Source organism: Clupea harengus, chromosome 1, assembly GCF_900700415.2.
Source record: "Clupea harengus chromosome 1, Ch_v2.0.2, whole genome shotgun sequence".
In the NCBI taxonomy this organism is placed as follows: Eukaryota; Metazoa; Chordata; class Actinopteri; order Clupeiformes; family Clupeidae; genus Clupea; species Clupea harengus.
Window position 1 is genome coordinate 5,212,779 of NC_045152.1, and position 24,931 is coordinate 5,237,709.

Here is a 24,931-nt window from a genome sequence, read left to right on the forward strand (position 1 = left end):
GAGCTTCCTCAGTGATTTGGTGAGGACACATACATAGGTACAGTGTGTTATATTATGTGAAACATGTCCACCTTATTGAGCGTGGGATGTGAATGGCCTTGATGGAAATTGAATTAAAAGATATTTTTATGTTTTCTATCCAATATCGCCAATGTGTTACTGCAGGAAACAAAAAAAGAGAACAGACTTCGTCAGCCTGTGTGTTAATGTTGTTATGTTTGCCTATTCTCTTTCTCAGTTGGAAAACTTCAGGGATTGTTAGACAACAGAAAAGAAAGCAATGGAATTTCAAAAGGCACCGCTGAAGAAAGGGCATAGTGAGATTTTGTGAAAGGATTTTGTATTTTTTTCAGACAGTAATGAAGGGCCCCTTTAGGTTGAAGGCCTTGGTTGACCAGTTCTACTCTTGCCCACTGCAAATCCCCTAAGCTGCCAACCTCATGTTTCATTTAGCAGTCAACAAGCATCATAGTTCAACGCTAAACTGCCAGCAGATGTTTTAAGTTTTAGTGTGGCAGACGATTGCTTAAACATCGAATGCTATTGGCTGAGTAATACCTGCACAGTGGTAGACAAACAGGGATTCTGATCGTCTTTCCCCACCCGCATTCTGAGGAAGCATTTATTAAGTAAACGTGTTCAAAAGCATCCTAACGTTTATTGTTAGAAGAGAATGTGTGTGTTCATTTTCTCCATCTTGACAGCTATTGGTTAAACACCCCCCACCCCTTAAAAACCTTACAATTTACACATACTGCTCTGGTTTTCACATTAAGTTTGCAGACACATCATCTGCTGGAGTTGTCGGGTGATCGAGTTGTTCTCAGTTGGAGGGACAAAAAAAAAAAAAAAAACATAACGGACAGCTTTATAGCTTTACACTCACGCGTGTGCAATACCAATGTGTATGTACATAAAACATGGACATTGTTTGCCTTAGATGAGAGAATCAGGGCTTAGATACTCCTGTCCCCTTCCCTCTGCTTAGAGAGTTTGTAAAGTCTGCAGTGTACACAGCTGTTGGCTGACAGAGGACCATTTTTCTATTATTCTTATCCTATGACTGTAAATGGTTTGATTTTACTGGATGTGCTAAAAAGTTACAATTCTTTTTTTTTTTTTTTGGTATAGATTGTCCTAATGGCAGGTCAAGCAATAAAAAAATAAATTCTTACAATATTTTGTCCTTTTTTTTTTATTATCATGTTCTTTGTGTTTCAACTGCAATGTGTGTATGTATGGTTGTGCGTGTGTGTGTGTGTGGAGATGTGTTGAAATGGAGTGGGTTAAAGCAATGCAGTTGCAATGCAATCAGCCTGTTTTGAAAACAACTTTGCTGCTCTGCTAGATGTTTCACAAACACAAATTACCCCAACATACTCCTGTAAGTTTGATTGGCTGTCACCATTGACCATCACACTGCTGCGAAGTCAGGATTCATGACCTAAACAAAGTGTGAATATCAACAAGACCTGGATAACTCCATTAGCAATGCCCCAAGCCCAATTTGAATCCAGAGGAATGTTTCCAGACTACAGTGAACACAGTGAATGTGCTGGCAGTGCCAAGCTACCAGTAGTCCCCCTGATCTTCAAGAGGCTACTGGGCTCAGATGTTCCCTCAGACTGCACTTCCAGGATACAATCATGCTTTAACTAAGTCTGATCTTATGAAGGTGCTGCAGTCCCAAGACATGAATAATTCCGATCAGATTAAAGCTAGTATGGTAATTTACTCGATTGTAGTTGGGCCACTAAAACAATATTTTACTTAATTGTTTTACTGAAAAGGCCTACGCGACATTTCATTTCTGTGAGTGGTGGTTGTCGCTTTAAACGCGGTCGTGCTTTTCCGGAACCCTCCGCGAGACTTCGACAACAACCCTTGCTGCTGCAGCACCTCTCTAGGCGAATCGTATCAGCCCACTTAGTATTACAGATCTCTCAAATCACGGACCAATTTGGCACATTTAAGCACAATCGAAAGTCCGTCTTTGGATACATCCGTGCGTTCTGCAAATGCAGGCCATTAAATGCGTTGTGGTCGGCGATGGGTAAGATCTTTTTTTGTGGGTGCTGAGAATGTGCCCTTTTTTCGCGAACGCATCTGTGGGAGAAAGCAATTGTTGCAAGAAGGGCTGGGGCTAGTGGGTTGAATGGGTCGGCATTTAGTTTGCTATTCGTTCATCCCGGCGTGTGGGACTGGCGCTGGTTCATTTCATGGGTGAATGTTATCTGAACTGAATTTTGCAAAAGAAAGCTTTATTTTTTGTATACTTTTATTGAGGGGGTGTAAAAATCAAAGGCTGTGATAGGCTACATGAACTGAGCGAGGATATAAATCAACGCTATTTAACAATTTGGAGAATATCATTCAAGTGTTGAACGGGCATTTTTTCTGCTTATGTCAGTGAGCTTAGATATTATTGTTCTGGTCTTGAAAACTGCCTCCAATTGAGATGTCAAAAATGAGGCTCGGATGCTGCCGTTTCAGGCTGAGCCACACATTTAATGATGTAATGGTTTTTTTCACACCTACGTGTCTTAACAGGGGGCGTCTAACGAGCACAAGGCAGCTACACTCGAAAAGGAGCAATATTTTGTGTAATGCAATCATTTTTGCCTTAAAATATGATATTAGCCAGTTATCAGGGTTATAAAATAGGCTAGCTAATCTCAAAAATGTATGTGAGGACACCCTCATAACACAATCGTGGGTAGGGGCTTGGGAACACCTTAAATTCTGTTGTCAACTTTGCGTTACGACTAGACTTGTTCATTGGCTTTACGTGATACCATAGTGCTTGTTGGCTACAATAGCATTCTTGACACTTAAGCTGTAAAGGAATACTTCTGCATATATGTATATATATATATATATGCATTATATATATATTAAATCTTTTACTGCCTAAATGAACAGTATTTTGTGAAAATCATGTTGGTGTAAAATGCTACAATGACTGAAAATGTAGCATTTTCAATTTTCTTTGTATGTTACATGTGAATAATTTAACAGCCATTTAGATTGCTGAAGAAACACTTGGTGCCTAGATCAAACAACTATGGGGTACAACCATTTCATTAAAAAATAACAACAATGTTAAGTGTGTGTTATGTGGGGAATCATAAAGGACGTCCTCTTGTCATCAACTTTCCCTCACCAGCACTGTATTTTTGTGTCTGTCAGGTTGGCCACTGTCTCACCCTTTGTGTTTGTTCACTTGCAGCCCTTTTTGCGAAGTGTGTAGAGTGAATTGGAGTCACACACACACACACACACACACACACACACACACACACACACACACACACACACACACACACACACACACACACAATATATACACTGTGTAGAGTGTGTCTTCTCACACACATCCAGTTTCTCACATTGCTCTGAGGAATTCTTGACATCACACTTGCACTTTTCAATGAGCACCCCTGGTCCAAGGCATCAGCTCTGCCCACAAAAACTTTATTTTCCTAACGAGATGCTAAGTCTGCATACTCATGAGCTTCTCTAGTATTCTTAGACTAGTTTGCGGATTTAAAACGTAATTTAAAGCTTAAAAACTGACATTTACAGCACCGTGTTAGGACCTCTTAAAAATGAGTACCTTGTAAGTGATATTTAAAGTTCTTTTCAAGAAGAGATCCCCTACCCTCATGGTATAAATGTGACCTCTACTAGTTTTTTTGTTGTTTTTGGACAGAGTACATGTCCTTCCGTGACAGCCTAGCGGTCCTGCCAGGTTTGTTAGAGGAACCCCTGTTAGACAGCGCACTCAGAGTTCGATTGGAAACTAAGCACGCTGGCCCTGTTTTTGTGTGTGTGGCCTTCCCTTGTTCTTTCTCTTCTGTCAGACTTATCAGTCATGTCCACCCATCCTCCTCACTCTCCCTCTGCCATCCTTTATCTCTCATGGTCTGCTTTCCTCAGTCTTGCTCTCCATGCTACATTTCACACTCTCTCTCTTAGTCTTCTCTCTCTCTCCTTCTTCTCTCTCTCTCTCTCTCTCTTTCCTCACTCTCTCGCACACTCACCATCGCTGTCCATTCTTGGCCTGGTGCCGCCTCCACATGCTCTTAATACCCCTTCTTTGGTTGTCTAAAAGTACAGTGGGTGTGGGTGGTTAAGCCACCACCACCCCCATTCCACTACAATACAGTTACAGTGGCCGATTAGGCTGATGAGAGCATCAGAGGAGGTGTATTGACTGCGTGTGTGTGTGTGATGTGTGTGTGAGTGTGTGTGAGTGTGTGTGTGTGTGTGTGTGTGTGTGTGTGTGTGTGTGTGTGTGTGTGTGTGTGTGTGTGTGTGTGTGTGTGTGTGTGTGTGTGTGTGTGTGTGTGTGTGTGTGTGTGTGTGTGTGGTGGGGGGGTGGTGATGATGTATGCCATGGATGACAGCATGCCCCCCAGGCAGCACGTGTATGTGGGGCAGAGTCTGACTGCTAGTGCCATGTGTCAGAGAGTCAGCAGCCACTGCTATCCAGTGGAGGCCAGTGGTTTTAATAGCATCTATGGGCTCAGGCTCAGGCTCTGCCATTTTCACAGAGCCATGGGGATGCTCAAGAGTGCGACCCCTTGGTCAGGGTGCAGTTCCATTAGGGGGGAAATGTGGGTCAGATTCCTATTTCGAGGAAGTTCCTCCCCTGAATCTGTGTTGTGAGATACAACCATTTACATTTTATACTGTGGTCAAAATCTTGTTGAGGTGTATTGATGTATTGAGTGCATTAACGGCAATTTCACATGCAGTACAGATTTGCTAAAGGTGACCTTCAAACGACATATGGTAATGATTTTGTAGTCATTGGTTGTAACCCCCAATGGCACTAACACACTTAGTGCCATTTAGACACACAGCAACCTGTGAAACACTGTTTAGTTTTCATGATGGCCTCTTATGACTCTCGCCTCTCTCTGCCCTCAGTGCTGTGGGTAAGACCTGTCTGCTCATCAGCTACACCACCAATGCCTTCCCAGGAGAATACATCCCCACTGTGTGAGTAGCAAAGTGATTGCATTGATAACAACACATGGTTATATTTATAATATATATTTTATAATATTTATGTTTATAATAACACATGGTTATATTTATAATATAATCTCTCCTTATCCCTCTCTTTTTCTCTCCCTCTCCCCACTTTCTCTCATTTTTCTTCCATCTAGCTTCGATAATTACTCCGCCAATGTTATGGTGGATGGCAAACCAGTTAACCTGGGCCTTTGGGATACAGCGGGGCAGGAAGACTATGACCGTCTCAGGCCTCTCTCCTACCCCCAAACGGTAAAGCAGTGCGCACACACACTCTCCCTTATGCGCTCCCTCAAGCTTCCTGTTGTGCTGTGTGCTTTTGCCATTATCTCCTTGTCAACACGAAGCAGTGGTCAACTTGTCAACTTGTCAACACGAAGCAGTGGCGTCTCAGGAAACGATAGGCCTCAGGAAGTCACTCTTTAGAAGAAGGGATGGAAGGAAATGCTTCGTATGGCGTCGCCACTGTCATTGTCTTAAAAGCCACCTTCCAGTGTATAAAGATGTGATCATTTTCCTGGATTGCTTTTGTCTTAATTGGCAGCCCTATTCAGTTGGTGTAGCTTAATGGAATTCCCAAGCTAGCGCTCTGGACACTCACACATTCATGTTAGCGCTAGTTGAAAAAGAACTGAATGGAGGGGGGATGTGTTCTCTGAACTGCGAGCCCACCCACCCCCCCAGCATCATGGTAAAGACTCCATACTGAGCTTCTCAGCTCAGTGGGTGGTGATGTGAGGGTGGGGGAGAAGGGCTGCTATATGCTGGTTGCCACGCAGAGGCCCCTTGTATTCGCATTACTGCTGTCTACAAATGTTAACAGAGGGGGCCATCTTAGGAGCTGTTTGTTTGGCTCTGTTTGAATTTATAATACATGGTGGGTCCAAGGTGATATATTTTAGATTCAGTGAAGTAAAGCCAGCGACAAATAATGAACATTTATGTTTAATGTTATGTTTTAGACTGCGTTTTGAATTTGATTCATGGTTAAAATCTTAAATACCTGCTCTGTGACGTACATACATTGTGGCAAGCGTTTGTGAAGTTTTCTGTGGATTTACAATACCATGCTCTTGAGTGCCTGTGGCATGATGTCCTTGACGAACACTCAGTAACATTGGGTATTTGTACTTTTCAGGATGTGTTCTTGATATGCTTCTCCTTGGTGAGCCCCGCCTCCTTTGAGAACGTCAGAGCCAAGGTTAGTGTCCATCGGATTCTGTACAAACTCAAACTCGGGTACATCTTGTGTTATTCTCATTAGCACATTTCTGGAGTGTTTTGTAGAAACAACATGAAAGGAATTGTTCATAACAACTTGTATTTATAGAAACATCCACTGAGATATCTGAGAAAGGCTGAGTCTTTGAAATGCATATAACCAAAGCTAATCATTTTAAAGGCATTTCAATTCGAGAAATACATGACCTTATCTGGCACGGTAGATTTCGTTAGTTTTGACACTTCTAGGCCACCGTAGTAAAATGTGGGAAATAAGATTTGTGACCATCCACATCCATTAATAACACATGTCAATGTCCTTTCAGTGGTACCCTGAGGTGCGCCACCACTGCCCCAACACTCCCATCATCCTGGTGGGCACCAAACTAGACTTGCGGGATGACAAGGACACCATTGAGCGCCTGAGGGACAAGAAACTGGCCCCCATTACCTACCCTCAGGGGTTGGCTATGGCACGTGAAATTGGTAAGAGTCAAACTCATACTTCAAATCAGATGCTTTTATGATCATAGTGTTTGTGCCTCCTCATTAAAAACTTGGATCTGGACACTGTTAATATTAGTAGTTCACTTTATGGGTTTGGCAGGAGGAATTTGTGTATTTCACATACATGCCATTAGATGATATATATTTGCTCTAGTGGTTGAGTATATATAGCACCTAAAGCCTTGGAGACCAACCTAGAACAAACCAGCTTGTCATACCACTCAAGAAGCTCTTTTTTCATAGGCTTCACGGCCACAGTAAACCTGCAAACCTGCTGCGTAAATATCAATAGATATTCTCACTGTTCTCACTTTTTTTTTTTAATCACTGTTATTTTAGTTACATCTTTTTGTTCTATCTATACTTTTGTGGCAGCAAATGTAATTACTTATTTATCATAATGAGTTTGCCTCAATGATACTGAACGAGTTAAACCAAGCCAATATGTAGAACAGTCCAAATGTGCAGTTAGCTGTGAAAATAAATCTCCTTGGCATCCACTCACCTATATGTGTCTCCTCAGGTGCAGTGAAGTACTTGGAATGCTCTGCCCTTACCCAGCGTGGTCTCAAGACAGTGTTTGATGAGGCCATCCGCGCTGTGCTGTGTCCCCCACCTGTCAAGAAGCGGGGCAAGAAATGCACAGTGTTCTGAGGCTGACCACCAGAGGGCGCCATCATTCGTGCCACTTTTCTCTGAGGCGACTGGGGGGACATCCACTGCTACTTGTTCATAACAGTACCTATCTGCTGTTTCGAGAGGGATACCTGAGCTCAGTGGGTTTACACTAGTCTCTTAGGACCCTGAGGTTTAGTTTTGTTTTGTAAGAAGAAGCATTAATAGAATGTGTAGAATGGTGAAGTTGACGGCATTGCTAAAACAAAGAAGAAATGATGCCAACATCCATTCTTTTTGGGCAGCACGTCTTCTTTTTTTTCATTTGTCAAATGAATTTGCCTTAAAAATAATTGGGTGATTTAACTGGGGCATTGTCATAGATGGCAAGCAGAGGGACAAACAGTTGTGGAGGGCCCAACATGCATTTCAGACAGGAGAACAAGCTTTTCTAAGTGTTCGAATGAAACATAAAATACACTCAGTACATTCATTCAGCTTTTTTTTTTGCCAGAACTAATGTTGTTGGATTTGTTAAAGTGTGGACATCGCTATGTGGTTTTGTTTTTTAATTTTACTACGAATTGTGAATGTTTGACAGATGTGACGGTGTAAATATATATTGTGCATAGCTTTGGTTAGCAGGCATTGGAGCCAGAGAACACAGATTCATAGATAACATTTTTAAGTGTTTTCTCTAGTTACTTCCTACAGTATCATGCTACTTGTTTCTGAAATCATTTGATAGCGCTCAATTAAAATTAAGTCAGATTAAGAAATGAATTAAGGAATGAAAACGCAGTCCTCAGAGTAGTCCAGAACAAATGTTTGTTTGCTGTAGTGTTATTGGTGCATCTGTTCACATCCATGGCTTGAGCTACTGCAGAAGAATGTGTGTGGGAGCTGTTTTTTACTGGTTAGCATTTATGCCCCATGAAAATTTGTAATATGCAAATGTGATGTACTCTAAAGTATGTAGGACTGTTTATAACAGGCTTATGTTAGAATTTTATACAGTTTGAATCAATTACTTTCTTTACACCCAAATCTGTTTTCATGATGTTCAAAGCCATGAGCTGAATAGATCTACCATGTGCCATTGTGAACTGTATTTTGTGGGGCTGGCATGCCAGATCAAGTCGTTTCTTTTGACAAAGGACCTAATTGGAAGTGTCAAAAAAAAAATCTGGAATACAGTATCTATATTTTCTGTTTGGTGTGTATGACCGGTATGAGTCTAGGTATGTGAGTGGAAGCATGCATGCGCAAGGGGCTATGTCTGTCTGTTGTGGATTTCTTGAGTAAGAAACATTTTGTTTCTTTATTACTACATCTATGGTACTTCATATGACTCTTGAACTGGAAAAAAAGTAAAGAGCATTTAACAACGTATGTCCTCTGTTACAAGTTGCCAAAATAAACCACTAAATGTGAATATCAATAATTTTAAAGGTTATGCATTAATAAAGGAAAATCTTTGAATGTATAATGTGTCTGGCTAATTTTTGCTAATTGAGAAAACAAGGGTGGTTGGCTGATTTTTCGCAAGTGGAAATACAGAAAACATTTGAAAAACACACAGTATGGATAAACGAGCTTGTTATTATGGTTTACTCATTTAACCTGTAATTTAACTTGTTTGTGTACGTGTGAGAGCTTCCTTGCTGACATTTATGGTAATTTCATTTTTTTATTTGACACAGCATTGCCACAATTTTCCTCCAAATGATTTTGATACACAGTGAATCGTGACGTCTTCGCGCAACAAAGACGTCCACTAGGCGAATTCTCGGCCATGCCCCGGATGTGATTGTGTGTGCTGTGTTTCTGCAGAGAAGGAGGAGGAGATGCCTCTGCCCGTGCAGGTCTTTAACTTTCAGGTAAACTAATAATTCAAGCAGATTTGTTTTAGTTTCAACTCTTCGTGGTGACTTTTATACTAATGTTGTCACTTTGTCAGCCCTTTAGTAACCCTATGCCTCGTTTTAAGCTCCAGATTTCCGCAGCTATCCAGCTAAGCTAGCTAGCTCTCATTCTCCCCAAGACAGTATGGGCCTCCGACCCATAACGTAAGGTAGCAAGAAAAAGCTAGCTTCTTTACTTGCTACCGAATTGTTTTCAAGTTGAGCGACAGCGCGGATCTATATTCTGTTTAATGGGCATATTCTTTTAGTCATATTGTGTTAGTATTTACACGTTCTTCAGCTGTTAACTTAATTTAGACCAGTTTCTTATTTGTTGTCGCTTTTGTGTTTTGTATCGCTTTACTGAATGATGGATTGTGTTGAGAAACTTTCTGTCTTGGAGCGCTAGCTAGCTAGCATAGCATGCATAGTTCGATAATAAGGAGGCTAACCAGCTAACCACCTTACTAGCCAGCCAGATAGCTTGCTACCTAGCTTACAACTGCAACCCGGCGGTGTCTAGCTACTAGACGCTTTCTTGAACATACGTTATCTTTAGTGTATCAGGTTGAATTAGAAGCCTGCATTTAGTAGACTAGCTTGACAATTTGTTTGTGTTGTGAATTTATTCACCGTTCCATAGCTTGTACAAGTCCTATGCAAGTTAGCTCATAGGAAGAAGTCAGCTATCGTAGCTAGCTAACGTTAAATGTCAATGCAGCTGACTATCCGACAGGCAGGTGTTTGCACTAATTTTAAGGTTTTTGAAAAGTGAATGAGATGTCATCCTGAACACATCTAACGTTTCCTCTGGTAATTATTTTGTAAGTCATACAAACATTGGACCCTGACAAATATTGCGCTCACACCCACATACTTCTTATAGTCTTACACCGGTGTAACACTTTGAGGTCAAGTTCAGCATCTGTAAGTAGTTCGAACCAATCCATAGACGGAATTTCACCCCTTGTCCATTACATTTTAAAACGCTGTCACACCCTATTGATAGCATTCATGTATTTTTCTGTGTGTTCCCCTACTTCCCCTTTTCCCCCCTGCACTCTAATTAGGTTTTTTTTTCTTCAGAAAAGTATAGTGGCCATGTCAATTGTGAGGCATACATTTGACCATGTGTTGATTTCTTCCATTTTCAGGACAGTTCTGTGTCAGGGCCTGGGGTCTCCCCAGAGCAGTTTGAGGGCAGACTCAGTGATAGCTTGGCAGCCAGCGCGTCCTCGTCCTCGTCGACGCTCTGCACGCCCCACAGCAGCAGGTCTGACCTGCTCCTCCCGTTTACTGCGGGCGACTATGTGCTCAGCTCCAGTCTTTCAGCGTGCTCATTGGTCCCCGAGGTAACAGAGTTAATCACAGGGAAGCCCAGTAGGCTAAGAGGGTAGAAGGAGGTGGAGGAATTAATTAAGAGGGCCTGGAGCAGGAGTCGCTGCTGGAGGCAAAGAGGCATCTAACACTGAAAAGAGTTATTGAATTATTTGTGTGTTAATTCCCTCTGCCTCAGAGCTGCTTGTGCGGCGCATTCATAATTCAACATCAACAGATTTCCTTTTTCCCCCCTCTGACAAGGCGTTGGAGGGAGACAGCCATGGAATAATAACATGATCATAACAACTCAGCAAGATGTAGAAAGGGAAGCTAGGATTTCAGGATTCAGCAATAGACTCCACACCAAGAGAAATCAGAGAGTGGTGATCCATTGCTTTAAAAATGTTCAGCACACCCTCTCGGTCATGCTCATCTACCATGCTCTGACATGGTCCAAAGGAAATCATTTAATTCGTTAATTCCTGTCCCGGTTGCAATGCAATGCAATGCTAGCTTCAGAGCGGATGTTACATGCACTAATGTATGTATTGTTCACTGTCCCGTTTGTAGGGGTCAGTTGAACCCATGCAGATAGATGCTGACCCCCAGGAAGACCAGCAGAATGCGCCGGACAACAACTATGTCGTCGAAAACCCAACCCTGGTATGTATCTGTTTGCGGGTCATTTTAGCATGGATTTAGGTCGGACAACGTCCTGCTTGAGTTTTACACACAAACCCTTACAGCTTGTTAAGGAAAGAAGGTCAAAGATTTGGCACATTACATGCAGAGTCTGTGTGTGGATATGAAATTGTAATATGGAACTTGGTAGTGTGTCTGTTATATAGCTGGTAATGGTAAGTTCTTTAGGTGTGAGTTAAATTGTGAGTGTCCTATAGAAATGTGTTGTTTGTGTTCAGCATTGACTAACATTCATTTCAATTCCTTCACCACTCTGCAGTTTTTGGGTACATGATGGACAGAAGTCTGTGATGTATGTTGTCACATGTGGGAAGCGTCATTGGGGGACTTTTATCCGTTGCTTTTCCCGTGCATTTTATGTGGTTTTCTGATCAAGTGATCCTAATCTCTCTTGCTCTCTCTTTCTTTCGTTCGTTCTTTCTTTCTTTCTTTCTTTCTTTCTTTCTTTTCTTCCTTCTTTTCCACAGGATCTGGAGCAGTATGCCTCCAGCTACAGTGGACTGATGAGGATTGAGCGACTGCAGTTCATCGCTGACCACTGCCCCCAGCTCCGCATCGAAGCCCTCAAGATGGCCCTGTCCTTCGTCCAAAGAACCTTCAACGTTGATGTGTACGAGGAGATCCACCGCAAACTCACTGAAGCCACGAGGTAGGCCCCTTGATCTTGTGTAGGAAAGCAGGGCAGTTGGCGATCAGCAAGACTCGTGGTGATGGTCTAGTTTTAGTGATGCATTTTATCAGTGCTGCCTTGTGCGTCCTCAGCCTTGGACTGTGTGTAGATCAGCTATGCTTTGGTAAATATCTACTGTAGATGACTGGATGTCATTTAGTATACATTTGTGGTCATTTAAAAATGTGTAACTTAAGAGGTCTCTATATTTTTAAAGGGCTGATTTTGCCAGGTGGAACACTTAATTAATGCTTTTATTAAAGTTCCGAAGCAAGCAATGTACTTTTTTTTTTTCTCGTGAGTCACATTATGTGATGTGTGTATGGGTGATTGTCTTGTCGTCTTCACTCAGAGTAAACGCACCATGTTCGCCTCTCCCCAGGGAAGTTCAGGGGGTGCCAGACGCTGTTCCTGAAGGGGCAGTCGAACCCCCTCCCCTCGACACAGCCTGGGCAGAGTCCACCAGGAAAAAGGCTCTACTCAAACTGGAGAAGCTCGACACAGACCTGAAGAACTACAAGGGAAATTCCATTAAGGAGAGCATTAGGTATGTCCCCGATCTTGTAACCTGACAACTTCTCCCTTTGCACCAGCGGCACGAAATGCAACTCTTAAAAAAAGGTCTTGCAATATTATTTGAGATTAACATGGATGGATTTGATGATGTGGCTCCTGGGGGAGTAGTAGTAGGGTAGGGTTTGAAGTAGTTGGTGTTACAAGGGTTGCAAGCTGATGGCAAAATGTAGAGATGCGCTCTGAATTACCATCACCACCCAAAACTGCATCTTGTCTGTCTCAGCACTGTAGAAACAGGCAACAGAGAAATATAGTGACATCATTTCTTCAGTATTCACCATTCTTCTAATTAAAGACTACGTTGCCATGGTAAGAAGCTCAGAATTCATACAAGTATGTTGGCCTGACTTACAAGAGAAGCAACATTTTCAGTATTTCTATCTAGAGATACTTAGCTGATCAGGTGAGACACATCACAGTGGCTAACCCTGAAAAATATACCGCATGCAATGTTGAATGTGGATTTCTGCATTGTTGAGCCATTTCATCAGACCCTCCTCCTGTTATCAGTGTGTTGGCATTTTAGGAATGCATACTGGATTTTTCTGTACTGCCATTCTAACTGCTAGGGTGTCTTCTGTGACTTTTCATGCTTATATTTACACGCTTGAGATTTTGATTTCGGGCCACCTTTCACGTTGTTGAGACAACCATGCGCACTTCAGGTTTCCCACGGTCATGGAAATCCTGGAAAAGTTTCAATTTCATTCAATAATTAGGCTCAACCTGTGGTTGTGAAAGGTCATAAAAATGTCATCAAAGGTCCTTGAAAAGTCGTGGAAAAGTTTTGAAATGTTGTCAGTGATCATAGGTGGGAACTCTGGCTCTTGTCGAGGCTTAAGTATGTGCTTTGCCTCCATCCTCTCCACACCCACAGGAGGGGTCATGATGACCTTGGAGATCATTACCTTGACTGCGGTGACCTCAGCAACGCCTTGAAGTGCTACTCCCGAGCCAGAGACTACTGCACTAGCGCCAAGCATGTCATCAACATGTGTCTTAATGTAATCAAGGTATGTGTGGGATGGCATGTCATCAACATGTGTCTTAATGTAATCAAGGTATGTGTGGGATGGCATGTCATCAACATGTGTCTTAATGTAATCAAGGTATGTGTGGGATGGCATGTCTCACTCATTCACCTCCTAACAGTGCTGTTCATGTGAACGGTTCATATATACATAGATGCATTAATCATTGCATGTAATGTTTTTGTTTTGTTTTGTACTTTGCAGGTTAGCGTTTACCTCCAAAACTGGTCCCATGTGCTGAGCTATGTAAGCAAGGCAGAATCCACTCCAGAGATTGCAGAGGTTTGTGTTACCATCTGCGCAGTTGACCTCTATTATCATTCAAGAAAGAAATGGTTCTTCCTGACATGGCTTTTTAATGTTCGTTTGTTTTGTTTTTGTTCATCATCCAACACAGCAACGAGGAGAGAGAGATAGTCAAAACCAAGCTGTCCTCACCAAACTAAAATGTGCCGCAGGTCAGTGGCTCACCTCCTCTCGTTTTTATCCTGCTCATATCTCCCCATGTTCTCTTCTCTTGTCATGCTCCCGGGGTCACAGAAGAGCATTAGCGGGAAATCAGTATATTGATCCGGTTAGGCCCACTCAGCATGAAGAGAGAGAGAGCTGGATATATGGAGGCGTCTTGGGTATCGGAAATAAAATGCTTTCTTAGAAGGGTGTTTAACATGACAGTGAGGCATCAAGGATCGTTTGAAATCGATCGAACTCTATCTTCTGTCTGCTAAGATGTCTTGAAACTGCCTCCGTAAGGGGCGAGCTGACATCATTACTGTAAATGTTATCTTAAAGATGTTATCTCGAAGATGCCTTCTCTCGAAAGTTATGCCTTATTATGAGACACCTGTCTTTCACACCCTCTGTTTCGTATGCACCCCTTGTGTTTAATTTGCTTTACCCCCCCACCCCCACCCCATGTCTTCACAGGACTGGCAGAACTTGCATCCAGAAAGTACAAGCCGGCCGCCAAATGCTTCCTGCAAGCCTCGTTTGACCACTGCGAATTCCCTGAGGTCTGTTCATTCCCTCATCACACTTCATCTTTGGGTGTCTGCTCACACAGGGTACTAGAGCCAGGGTCAGAGGAACACGCTGCATTAGATGTCTGCTCACACAGGGGACTAGAGCCAGGGTCAGAGGAACACACTGCATGAGATTTCTGTTTATGTGGGGACTAGAGCCAGGGTCAGAGGAACACACTGTATGAGATGAGAGACGGGGCTGACTGACATTGGGTTCTTTTCTCACTGGGAAGACCAGGTGTGATCATGTGACTGGGTGATGGGTGCATGGCTCTGTCAGGTTCCTGAGCGAAAATGGAACCTGCCCCTTTAGAGTTTGAGTCTCTAAAGAGGGCAAGCACAGCACATGAACAGTGTGGAAATCTCCTGTAACCATATGAACAGGCAAACTGGTCCATTTGACCGTGAACGCTCATCACACACAGACATCAGCTGACTAGAGGTGATCTGCTCCTGGTCCTGGATCAGGGCTGGATTTATTCCTGCTAGCTGCTGCTCGGCCGTTAGTTCATATCAGGCCAATACTTCAGCTCACATTGTCTGAACTTTTCTCTTTTGAGGTTGACATTTGCCCTCTTTCTGCTCTTTCCACAAAATACCTCTCTTTCTGTCACTTCTCTGCCTTCCTTCCTTCTTTTCTCTCTTTCTTTTCTTCCCCCCTTTCTCTCTCTCTCTCTCTCTCTCTCTCTCTCTCTCCCTCTGCAGCTCCTCTCTCCCAGTAACGTAGCAGTGTATGGGGGGATGTGTGCCCTGGCCACGTTTGACAGACAGGAGCTGCAGAAAAACGTCATCTCTAGCAGGTGAGTCCGCGCATCGGGAGCAGCCATTTTTCAAGCCTCTTTTCCTCTTCTTTTCTGTTACTGACACACCTGGTGTTATTTTGATGTTCATCTGCGGGTGTTGGACGTGCTTCTGATTGTCAGATAATATTGGTTGATGTGAAATAGAGTTCCAGTCAAACGTAACGTTGCAGGGTGTGCTGGTGGGAAGAGGTCTGGAGCATGAATTTAATTTCACAGACTTTTTTCGGGTCCCAAATGTAAAGAGATGGTTTTGCCATTTGAAATGAGCTGGCAAGAGGGTTTCTTCTTTCCTTTGAGAATTATCTCTCTGTGCTCCTCTCCACAGCTCCTTTAAATTATTTTTAGAGCTGGAACCCCAGGTCCGGGATATTATCTTCAAGTTTTATGAGTCAAAGTATGCGTCATGTCTGAAAATGCTGGATGAGTTGAAGGTAAGGAACTCTGTGTGTGTGTGTGTGTGTGTGTGTGTGTGTGTGAGACTATCATAAACTGTCACTATCCACGTCTGATTTATCAAAAATATCACATTCCCTTCTTTGGAAGAGCGGCCCATTATGTCTACATATTTCTGTAATTTCTGTAAAAACCGGTGTTATGAGCTAATGTGATTAATCGATCATGAAAATCCTTGAAGTAAACACATGGCAGGCTTCTGGGAAGAGTTAGGCCTAGTCTAATTTGTCTGACTTGAATTAAATGCTCAGTCAGCAGTAAACGAATGTCATTTATGTAAATACTAGTGCTGTCAGTTAAACGCGTTATTAACGGCGTTACCGCAAACCCATTTTAATGGCGTAATTTTTTTATCACGAGATTAACGAAAGATTTTTTTTTTTAGATTAGCGTTCTTTTTGGCCTCGCAAACTGTAGTAGGCTAACGTTACGGTTTGAGTGAATTTTGTACCGTCCTGTTTGGCAATGTTGGTTTTCAATAAAATAAAACATGTGCATAAAGCAAGCCAATCCACTTTTCCATATTGATAAGGGCATTAAAATTAAAATAAAATGATGGAAAAAATAAATAAATGAAGGGACATTTAGAATAGATAAAAATTTGCGATTAATCACGATTAATTTTGAGTTAACTATGACATAAATGCGATTAAATATTTGAATCGTTTGACAGCACTAGTAAATACACAATAACGATATTGATATTTTTATTCACATACTGTAGTCTAATTAGAAGAAATGCTGTGCAACACCAGCGCATTTCTGCAAAAATATCTCTTTTCTTGGCCGCGGCGGAATGCAGAGATTGTATTCAGGTTGGTCCAGGTGTTCAAATTCATCAACATAAACATGCGAGGTACGATCAAAAAGTTCTGTGACTGCGCCTATAAAAAGCAAAAACGGTACCTGATTTAAATTCGGTTGCCATCTCCCTCAAGGTAGTCACCCAAATGTGTCCGCACGCCACAATTCGTTTGCGCCAAATGTTCTCTCTCAGACCCTCTACGCCACAGAACATTACAATAGAACTCAGCGTTGACAGTCTGACCCTAGGGGTCAAATAACCTGAACGCGCTGGCATTTGGGTGCTCCATCATGACAAATGTGTTCGTTTTCAACACCATTCGCTTCCCACCACCCCACTGCTGCTCTTGCATTTTACACATCATTTCCCTGCCCCATATAGTTAGTATATCCTATACGTAGTCACCAGTAGCCTCGTGTTGCACAAATGAATAGCCTACCTTTATCTCCACTCTCTCCCGTTGATCCAGTGGTCAGCTAAACAGGCTTTCACTCACCTGTTCGGTTCTGGGGGCATCAACTGCACTAAATAGCCTGCATTTTGTTCCCAGAATAATTCTATGTTCAATAAAAGCCATGCTACAATTCGTTCCGACAAGCTACAATTATGTTTCAACGAATGTACTTGTTTCGACCAACAGAAGAAGCACTCCTGGTAAAGCTGTTCAGAATCCATGCCGATATTGCATCTTCTTACGTACATCCGTAGTCTCGTCTGACGCATACAGTTTATGGATTGCTCGACAATGCTGTTGGTCGGCTTTAACCAAACCTTTCTTTAGTTAACTTCAGCCTGGCGCTGCTCACTAGTGCCTTTGATCACACCCACACCACTCGCTTTATTGCTTCAGCAACAGTGGCACATTGGCTGCCGTTGTCATCTTTAAAATAGGGCCCTATGTATGATGATCAAGTTCTGGAATATAATGGCTTCTATCACTAGTCAGCAGATCTGCACTATAGATCATGATCTATGTCAAATTAGCCACATGTTTAGACAATAACAATGGCTGATTACCAGATTGCATTGTCAAAACAACAGCATGAGTAATCAACTTACAAAGAAGGGCAGGTGATTTTTAGAAATAGTGTTGTGAAATGGGAGGGGTGGGTCCAGATGGCAACATTTAAACCTGTCTGATTAATGTCCCTCCCTTTGTGTTTGACAGGATAACCTTCTGTTAGACATGTACCTGGCTCCCCACGTAAGAACACTGTACACGCAAATCAGGAACAGAGCCCTTATACAGGTATGGGAAAAAAAACCTCACCGAAGCACACAGCCTCGCACAGACAACAGGGTCAGAGATTTGAAATGCTTTGGGAAAATCAGTGCATTTAGCTTGCAGGCATGCCAACTAGGGTAATGCATTACGCCATCTTACTGGACTGCCGGCTTAATTCATCAAGTGTATATCCTAGAGTCGAGCCTTAAGGCCATGGTGAAAATGCCTGGAAAAGGTGGAGGGTAGCACGAAAAAAAAGGACACTGACGGCTCCAGAGGTTACCACAGCTAAATCAGGGTTGACTCCAGATGCTTTGTTATTCCAGCTTTTGCTGGAAGAAGACCTATTTTGTTCGAATGTATATGACCTTAATATAATTCTTGAGTCAAATATATTAACATGAGTTTTAATATATTTGACCTCTTATCACAATGCTTGCAGATAGAAAAGAAAGTTGGCCTATTATAGGAGCTTTAAATCAGTCATGCATTCATGGCCTTAATCTGGAGGTCAGCAGAGCTGAGGATCTGATCTGGGACTGTATAAGGCGGTGAAAATATTGTAGCCTGAAAATATGGCTTGGTATGGAGACATGGTGGAGGGTTAGGTGCTGGGGTAATTGACCGTTGCAGGGATATCCTGGTCTGGGTCACAGGTCAGATTCATCAATGATGAGTGAGGAACATATTTGCATAATGTGCATGTGTTTAACTTTGTATAAGTCTAACTCCGGCATTTGTATGCACGTGTACGTACACGAGACCTGTTGAGAGTAAATGATGAATTCTACAAACAAGACTAGGCTTACTTCAGGACTCTTGAACATGGTCCGCCTTGTCCTCTGACCCGCAGTACTTCAGCCCGTATGTCTCGGCGGACATGAACAACATGGCGGTGTCCTTCAACACCACGGTGGCCGCGCTGGAGGACGAGCTCACCGCGCTCATCTTGGAGGGCCTCATCAACGGCCGCATCGACTCCCACAGCAAGGTACGCCCCCCCCCCCCCACACACACACACAGTGCCAGTGGAATGCTCTATCCTAATCTTGTTGTTCTATTTCTTGTAGTACCACAAAAGGCATCACTGACTTAGAGGCTGCCACAGATCAGCTTTAATCCTTCTGTGTGTCGGATGTCTGTCTGTGTCTGTGGATGCGTGTCTATAGATCCTTTACGCCCGTGATGTGGATCAGAGAAGCACAACGTTCGAGAAGTCCGTACAGATGGGCAAAGAGTTCCAGAGACGAGCCAAAGCCATGATCCTCCGGGCAGCCGTGCTGCGTAACCAGATACACGTCAAGGTAACAGGCTCTCCAGGGTAATGTGTCTTCACTCTGCTCTCCTCTCCTCCTCCCATTTCAGACCTCCACTCACCCCGCTACACCGCCAGCCAACCCTAATTATTTACCCACTCAGCTGCCATCTTGTCATCATGTCTGAACAGTACATCATCACCTACACCCTTTCCATGCACCCCAGGAATGCCTGGTTGGAATTCCAGCCTTTTCCTCGGTTACACAATGAGGCAGTGTCCTAACACAACTCTTATTGCCCAGTGACAATGTTATTGCCCGTGGAACTGACCAGTCAGAGCACAGCTTTGCAGACAGGAGCTCAAACAAAGCTAACAAAGGCATGTTCAGTTTGTCTGTGGGCCTGCTGCACACCCACCCCTTTCCAACCTGCCCTTTAACAGCCCCATGTCATCAAGTCTCATCCTCTTCCTCAGCATCCCTTCCCGTCTCCACTCTCATGCGGGCCTGAACAGGTTGCTTTATTTGCTAGTGTTAGGACTATTTTGACATGTAAGGTTAAATATGTTTTTGAGATGAAATGTGCACAAAAAGCATCTTGTATACCTGATTTTGTATTCCTCAAATAAAACTGGTCTTAATGGTTTTAAAGTAAAATGCGACTTTATAGCCACGAGTTTCACTTTCCACCCCCATTGTCATATTCCTCCATCTCATCAGCATGTTCCCCTCTAGTTTAAAAATGAAAAAATGGAACGTGTGTGTGTGTGTGTGTGTGTGTGTTTGAGACGCTTCTCACGGAGCTCCCCACCACCTCCTCTCCTCTCCCCTCCCCTCCCCTCTCCTCCCCCCTCTCCCCCTCCAGTCCCCTCCAAGAGAAGGGAGCCAAGGGGAACTCACAGCCGCCAACAGCCAAACACGAATGAGCACCAATATGTGAAGACTGGACTGGAGGCTTCTCCACGGAAAGTAGACGGAGGAAGGAGGAGAAGGAGGGGAGGGGGGCACCACGTTACGCATCATCCCCCCCTCCTCCCTCCCTCACAAGAGAAAATAAAATGAAAAAATCTATTCCGTTCTCCCTGCTGAAGAAAGAAAAATCACAATCTAAAGACTTTAAGCGGGGAAGAAGATATCTGTTGTCAGTCATCAATGACAAGCACATCCTGTTGCTCAATAGGAAATGAAAGATGAAAATAACAATAAAAAAGGAAAAACAGAAAAAAGTTTAAAAAAAAAATTCTGGCACTTAATGCTGTACTGGCCTATTGTTCTTTGTATCAGATGCACTTTCCTCTGTATCTCATGACAAACCTTGATTACACATTGAAAAACCTCATCACAGACACATGCTTTTAAAATAAATCTACATTAAAAAAAACATGCCATAAGTTAGGTTATTTTCCTGTCTGTCAATAGCTGGTTTGCTGACCAACGTAACACCTGCCTGCACATAAGATGACATTTTTATAGCTGTGCTAATCCCCCCCCTGGTCATTGTGGCCTGCCTTCAAGCAAGCGGAATGCATCAGCACACACATGCCTGACACAGGAAGTGAGGTCAGGTGAAGTTTGCATCGTGCAGACAAAAGTAGCAATGTGGTGAGCATGCACCGTTGGTGTGGAGGCAAAACAAACCACTATTGGCTGAGTTGTCTCTAAATTTGTTGTTGTTTAACAGAATGTCTGATGAAAGATATCTAACTCGGTGCCAGGAAATATTCTCCACCCTCAGCCGCTGAGACAGAGGCCACTTTGAAATAAACTTGAATTGTAGCCACCATTTTCCACAATGTGTATTTTAACAAATATAAAGATACTGGGTTTTGTTTCCATTTTTTTTATTTTTATTAAAATAAAGCTTCTACGCACAGGCAAAACATTTATGACCTGTTGCCCTGAAAATGACCACATCTGATTTTTTATCTCCACAGGATAGACACCAGTTCATATCTCCCAAAAGAATTCTCGTAAAACACAGGAAAAAAATATAACACACACACACAATTTGTCCATGTAGTTTGGGAAACTTTTAACTGTTGGGGGGAAAAAAAAATGAACAGCAGCATGAGCGGGCCTCTTGTACCACAGAAGTCTGAAGGCACCTCCACTCACTGTTCAGCAATGTTTTGCTTCATGCGTGTCACCGATCACACCACACCTCAGGAAACGGGTCAGTGCTGGGCTGTTGTGCCAGGACTCACCAGTTACTCTCATCACTTGGCGGTTAACTAATGACAACTGTGGCAAAAGGGTGAACCGGACCCTGTTCTCTTTACATTGAACTAAACTGGTTTCTGTGAATATAATTATACTTCTGACAAGGTTGATTTGAAGGGCCAAAACCCCCAAAAGCTTTGAAATTGAACATATCCTTTCAAATGACAAATGTTAATGGCTATTTTGAATGTGCATTTACTCCAGGTCTAGGGATTTGAGGCATATGCTGTTTTTCTTATTTGCTTATTTCAAGACTGCACATCTCCTACTCATCTACCTAAGTACCTTGTGGCATGTATGCAAATAGCTCCCTTTTAGGGGGACAGTCAGCCTAACAGTCAGCAGTTACACAGCCCATCAATTGTTCTAAAAATTGATGAAAATGCACCTTTGTTAGATAAGACCCAGACCTTTCACACGGTTTTGCTTTGGTACAACTATGGCATACAAATGTCAAAACAATGAAAACAACTGAATGAAACTCATTTTTTCCATGTCCACGATAAAAGCTGCATGTGGTCCTCAGGCAAAAAGCTTTAGAAAACACAGAAAATCAGAAAATCCACACAGTGGTTCTCAAGAGGCCTTTGACCCGGTTTCTCAGTCTCTGGCGGGAGGGGATGAGGCCATCGGGCACAAGCGGGTGAAGACTCCAGCCTGCCCGTGGACACTACACAGCAGCTGAGAACACTTTTCTGAGGGAGAGTTAGCACTGAAGTGGATGTAGTCCCGTTTAAATAGAGTTAAATAATCTCAGTTGGATTTATATGGTTTTCCGTCTATAGCACCATTGACTCGTCTCACTGTGGTGGCAGTGGTAGGCCTTGGGTGTTAAGCCACCGCCTGGGCGACCGGCTGGTCGGGTGGGGCAGGGGGGAGCTCCGTCTGGATCCCGTTGATCTGTCTGCTCTCCAACTCGGCAGCCTTCAGCGCCTTAGTCTTGAACTTCAGGCCATGCCCTGAACAGTACAATGAGAGTCATGTTAAGAATACGGGTGAATTTAATTGATTTACAAAAAGAATTTCAGAATTGGAATTCATACAAAATTATTACTCACTACGATTTACTACATACAAACTGCAGTTTGTACATAAAAGCCTAATATTTGGTCGACCTGCTGCAACACAGCACAGGGACTGTGGTGGCGACTCTGTAACTGAGCACACTGGTTGACCTGACAGAAGGACGTGTATCAGAGAACACCGGCCTGTGATTGGCTGGCTAACTCACCTGGGCAGTCTGCCACCTCCTTAAAGGCTGCCTTCTTACAACAGCCCCGGCACAAGTTGAAGACGCACTTATTTCCCTGAAATAAAAACAAAGGCATAAATCTCTAGAGCTGTGCTTAAGGACTATTTGTTCCTCAGCTGCTTACACAGCACTGTGTCATGTTCAAAATGAAAGACGGACATTACAATAAAAACAGTGAGTTCTACTTACTTTAGGGTTGCCACACTGCTCACACTTGATGTACTTTGCTGCAACATAAACAAGGAAGCCTTTGCCGTTCAGTATGTAGTTAAGTAAATTAAGTCTATTCTTCAAATAAACAACCTCATGAGCAACTCATTTTGTGTTGCTACAACGCCAAGATGACAAAAACTGCCACTAATATGGAAATTACTTCAGCGTCAGTGGTGAAAATGACGACATCTGCTTACGTTTCAGCTCGGCACAGAAGTTCTTGTGGGGGTTACGGGCCTGCTTCTTCTGCTTGTTTTTGGACAGGGTATCTGTAGCACTGTCTGTTTCCTCCAGAGCTCTCTTTGCCCTCTTGACCTCAGAGTCCTTCTGCGTGTTTTCACTCCCTGGCTCTCTTGGCCTGAGAGAAAAACACAGGAAGTTACAGGGAACCTTTTTTACTAGAGCACTGATATGAAGGTTTCTTTATGCCTCCATGTTCATACACAGTTTCATGAACAGGTTGAATGCTCGTCAAATTTCCAAGACATTTACAATTTACAACATACACAATTATGTATTTTTTATATTTGTATATACAGAAAGACAGAAGCACTTATAGAGTGTCTCAAGGTAACTTGTCTAAAGCAGGATAAGCTGCTGCAGGTAATTCCACTGCTGAATGAAAACAGGGTGCCTTATGTGTCCACTAAGAGCAAGTGTCAGTGAGGACTGGGCTGTTTGTACACCATATTTACATATGGAAACAGAAAAGAAAGGCAACTGATTTACGGCCGTTGCATACAAATTGTATTCAGCCTGGACCCTGCAGCTCAACTGTGAACTCATCAACCACATGGTGTCTTCAGGCAGTGATGATGTTTTACCGTGGGCTTACATCCACAGCACCATTCAAACTGAAATACTGTGTCACTCTTGTCCTTGTTTTCTTCAATATGTGCTTTTGCTGGATAGCAGTGTTCACCATGTTCACCATGCCTTTAGATATAGCGCTACATGCTGCACTGTGTTGGGGAGGCGTGGCGGTAGCTGACTTACAGGGGTCGGACGTACGGCTGGCAGAGCCAGTGGGGAAGAGGCAGCCCTCCAGAAGCGTTTGGGTCTCCCACACCTTTAGCTATTTCCTCCTGGAGAGTGAAAGGAGACCAGGCAGAAGTGTTTGATTCAAAGGGTGAGTTTTTTTTTTTAGGAAAACCCAAGAGATACATGGACACAGATCACTTTAATTTTGATGCTACCACTGCCAAGAGCAGAGGCCCAAATGTACTAGTATTTGTTATTAATAATGTTGTATACTGAAGTGTGAAATATAGGAGTGTGTTTGCTGTAAAAATACTAGTCGGGAAATCAGGGTTTTCTATACAATGAGTATAAATAAAGAGCCCACAGTTCTACCTGGCAGCGTAGCTTGAGCTGTAGGCTGACGTTTGCTAAGCTCTCGAGGTTTTTGACTTTGGCCAAGTCCTCCCTCAAGTCCTGATGGATCTGCAGCCTGCTCACAATGAACCCAAACAGTCAGCGGGATGAAGGAGAAGCAAACCGAACACATCCATTAGAAGACAAGTGTGTTACACTTACAACTGAACACAAAATTACTTAGACCAGATAAAACATTTCACTCTTGAGGTTGGAACAGTGACGCTCAATGATGAGTAAGATAAGGCCTCTGATTATTATTATTTATTTTTTTAACAACGTACGTGTGGTGCCAGAGCTTAAAGAGGTGAGCCCTGACGAAGGACAAGGAGCAAGGGGTGTGTTTCTGGACCACCTCAAGATACTCTTCCGCCATTTCCCAGACCGGGGGGCTCCGGCCCTCAAACAAGGCTGGGTTATGCAGATTCCCCTCTGTGAAGAGAAGATTATGTTAAAAAAAAAAAAAACCAGAAGTGAAACGAGGGAGAAAGTTGACTGGGGATGACAGATCACCAACACATATCTACAACATACATCAACACAACAATGGGAGCCCACACCTGCACTCATGACTCCATGGACCCCCGTTTCTTCCATGCAACGCTTTACATCACTCAAGTGCTGAATGTTCCCGTTGGCAAAAACTGGGATGTTCACCGCCTCCCTGTCAGAGAGAGAGAGATATGAGGATATCAATCTCAGGAGCACAGATTTGTATC

The 24,931-nt window shown here is 43.1% G+C and overlaps 4 protein-coding genes across 7 annotated transcripts in view; 2 read left to right on the forward strand and 2 right to left on the reverse strand.

The window, feature by feature from the left end:
• The window catches only part of csnk1da (casein kinase 1, delta a), a 15,284-nt gene extending 14,675 nt beyond the window's left edge, over positions 1–609 (reverse strand). The window contains exon 1 of the mRNA XM_031577069.2: positions 559–609. Within this exon, the coding sequence (XP_031432929.1) occupies positions 559–609 (51 nt within the window). The remainder of the gene's footprint in view (positions 1–558) is intronic.
• Positions 610–1,846: 1,237 nt separating this feature from the next.
• On the forward strand, positions 1,847–8,872 carry rac3a (Rac family small GTPase 3a). The gene is made up of 6 exons (XM_012827198.3): positions 1,847–2,053; positions 4,936–5,007; positions 5,178–5,295; positions 6,182–6,244; positions 6,591–6,750; positions 7,295–8,872. Exons 1-6 carry the CDS (start codon positions 2,019–2,021, stop codon positions 7,423–7,425), a joined length of 579 nt encoding a protein of 192 aa, XP_012682652.1. The 5' UTR covers positions 1,847–2,018; the 3' UTR covers positions 7,426–8,872.
• A 265-nt stretch (positions 8,873–9,137) lies between these two features.
• On the forward strand, positions 9,138–20,380 carry gps1 (G protein pathway suppressor 1). 4 transcript variants are annotated; one of them, XM_012827196.3, is made up of 14 exons: positions 9,138–9,266; positions 11,181–11,273; positions 11,780–11,961; positions 12,365–12,529; positions 13,436–13,571; positions 13,794–13,871; positions 13,987–14,047; positions 14,517–14,602; positions 15,317–15,411; positions 15,740–15,845; positions 17,841–17,921; positions 18,751–18,888; positions 19,067–19,218; positions 20,019–20,380. In XM_012827196.3, exons 1-14 carry the CDS (start codon positions 9,234–9,236, stop codon positions 20,077–20,079), a joined length of 1,467 nt encoding a protein of 488 aa, XP_012682650.2. In that variant the 5' UTR covers positions 9,138–9,233; the 3' UTR covers positions 20,080–20,380. The 4 variants fall into 4 exon arrangements, with proteins under 4 accessions (XP_012682650.2, XP_012682651.2, XP_042566517.1 ...); XM_012827197.3 differs by having other exon boundaries at positions 9,141–9,266; positions 19,067–19,201; XM_042710583.1 differs by lacking the exon at positions 9,138–9,266 and adding an exon at positions 10,463–10,642.
• Positions 20,381–20,977: 597 nt separating this feature from the next.
• Positions 20,978–24,931, reverse strand: part of dus1l (dihydrouridine synthase 1-like (S. cerevisiae)) — a 4,606-nt gene continuing 652 nt past the window's right edge. Inside the window, exons 2-9 of the mRNA XM_031577075.2 lie at positions 24,773–24,909; positions 24,497–24,644; positions 24,192–24,288; positions 23,835–23,923; positions 23,036–23,196; positions 22,815–22,852; positions 22,605–22,680; positions 20,978–22,332 (exon numbers count right to left, since the gene is read on the reverse strand). Coding sequence (XP_031432935.1) covers positions 22,205–22,332; positions 22,605–22,680; positions 22,815–22,852; positions 23,036–23,196; positions 23,835–23,923; positions 24,192–24,288; positions 24,497–24,644; positions 24,773–24,909 — 874 coding nt within the window. The 3' untranslated portion in view covers positions 20,978–22,204. The remainder of the gene's footprint in view (positions 22,333–22,604; positions 22,681–22,814; positions 22,853–23,035; positions 23,197–23,834; positions 23,924–24,191; positions 24,289–24,496; positions 24,645–24,772; positions 24,910–24,931) is intronic.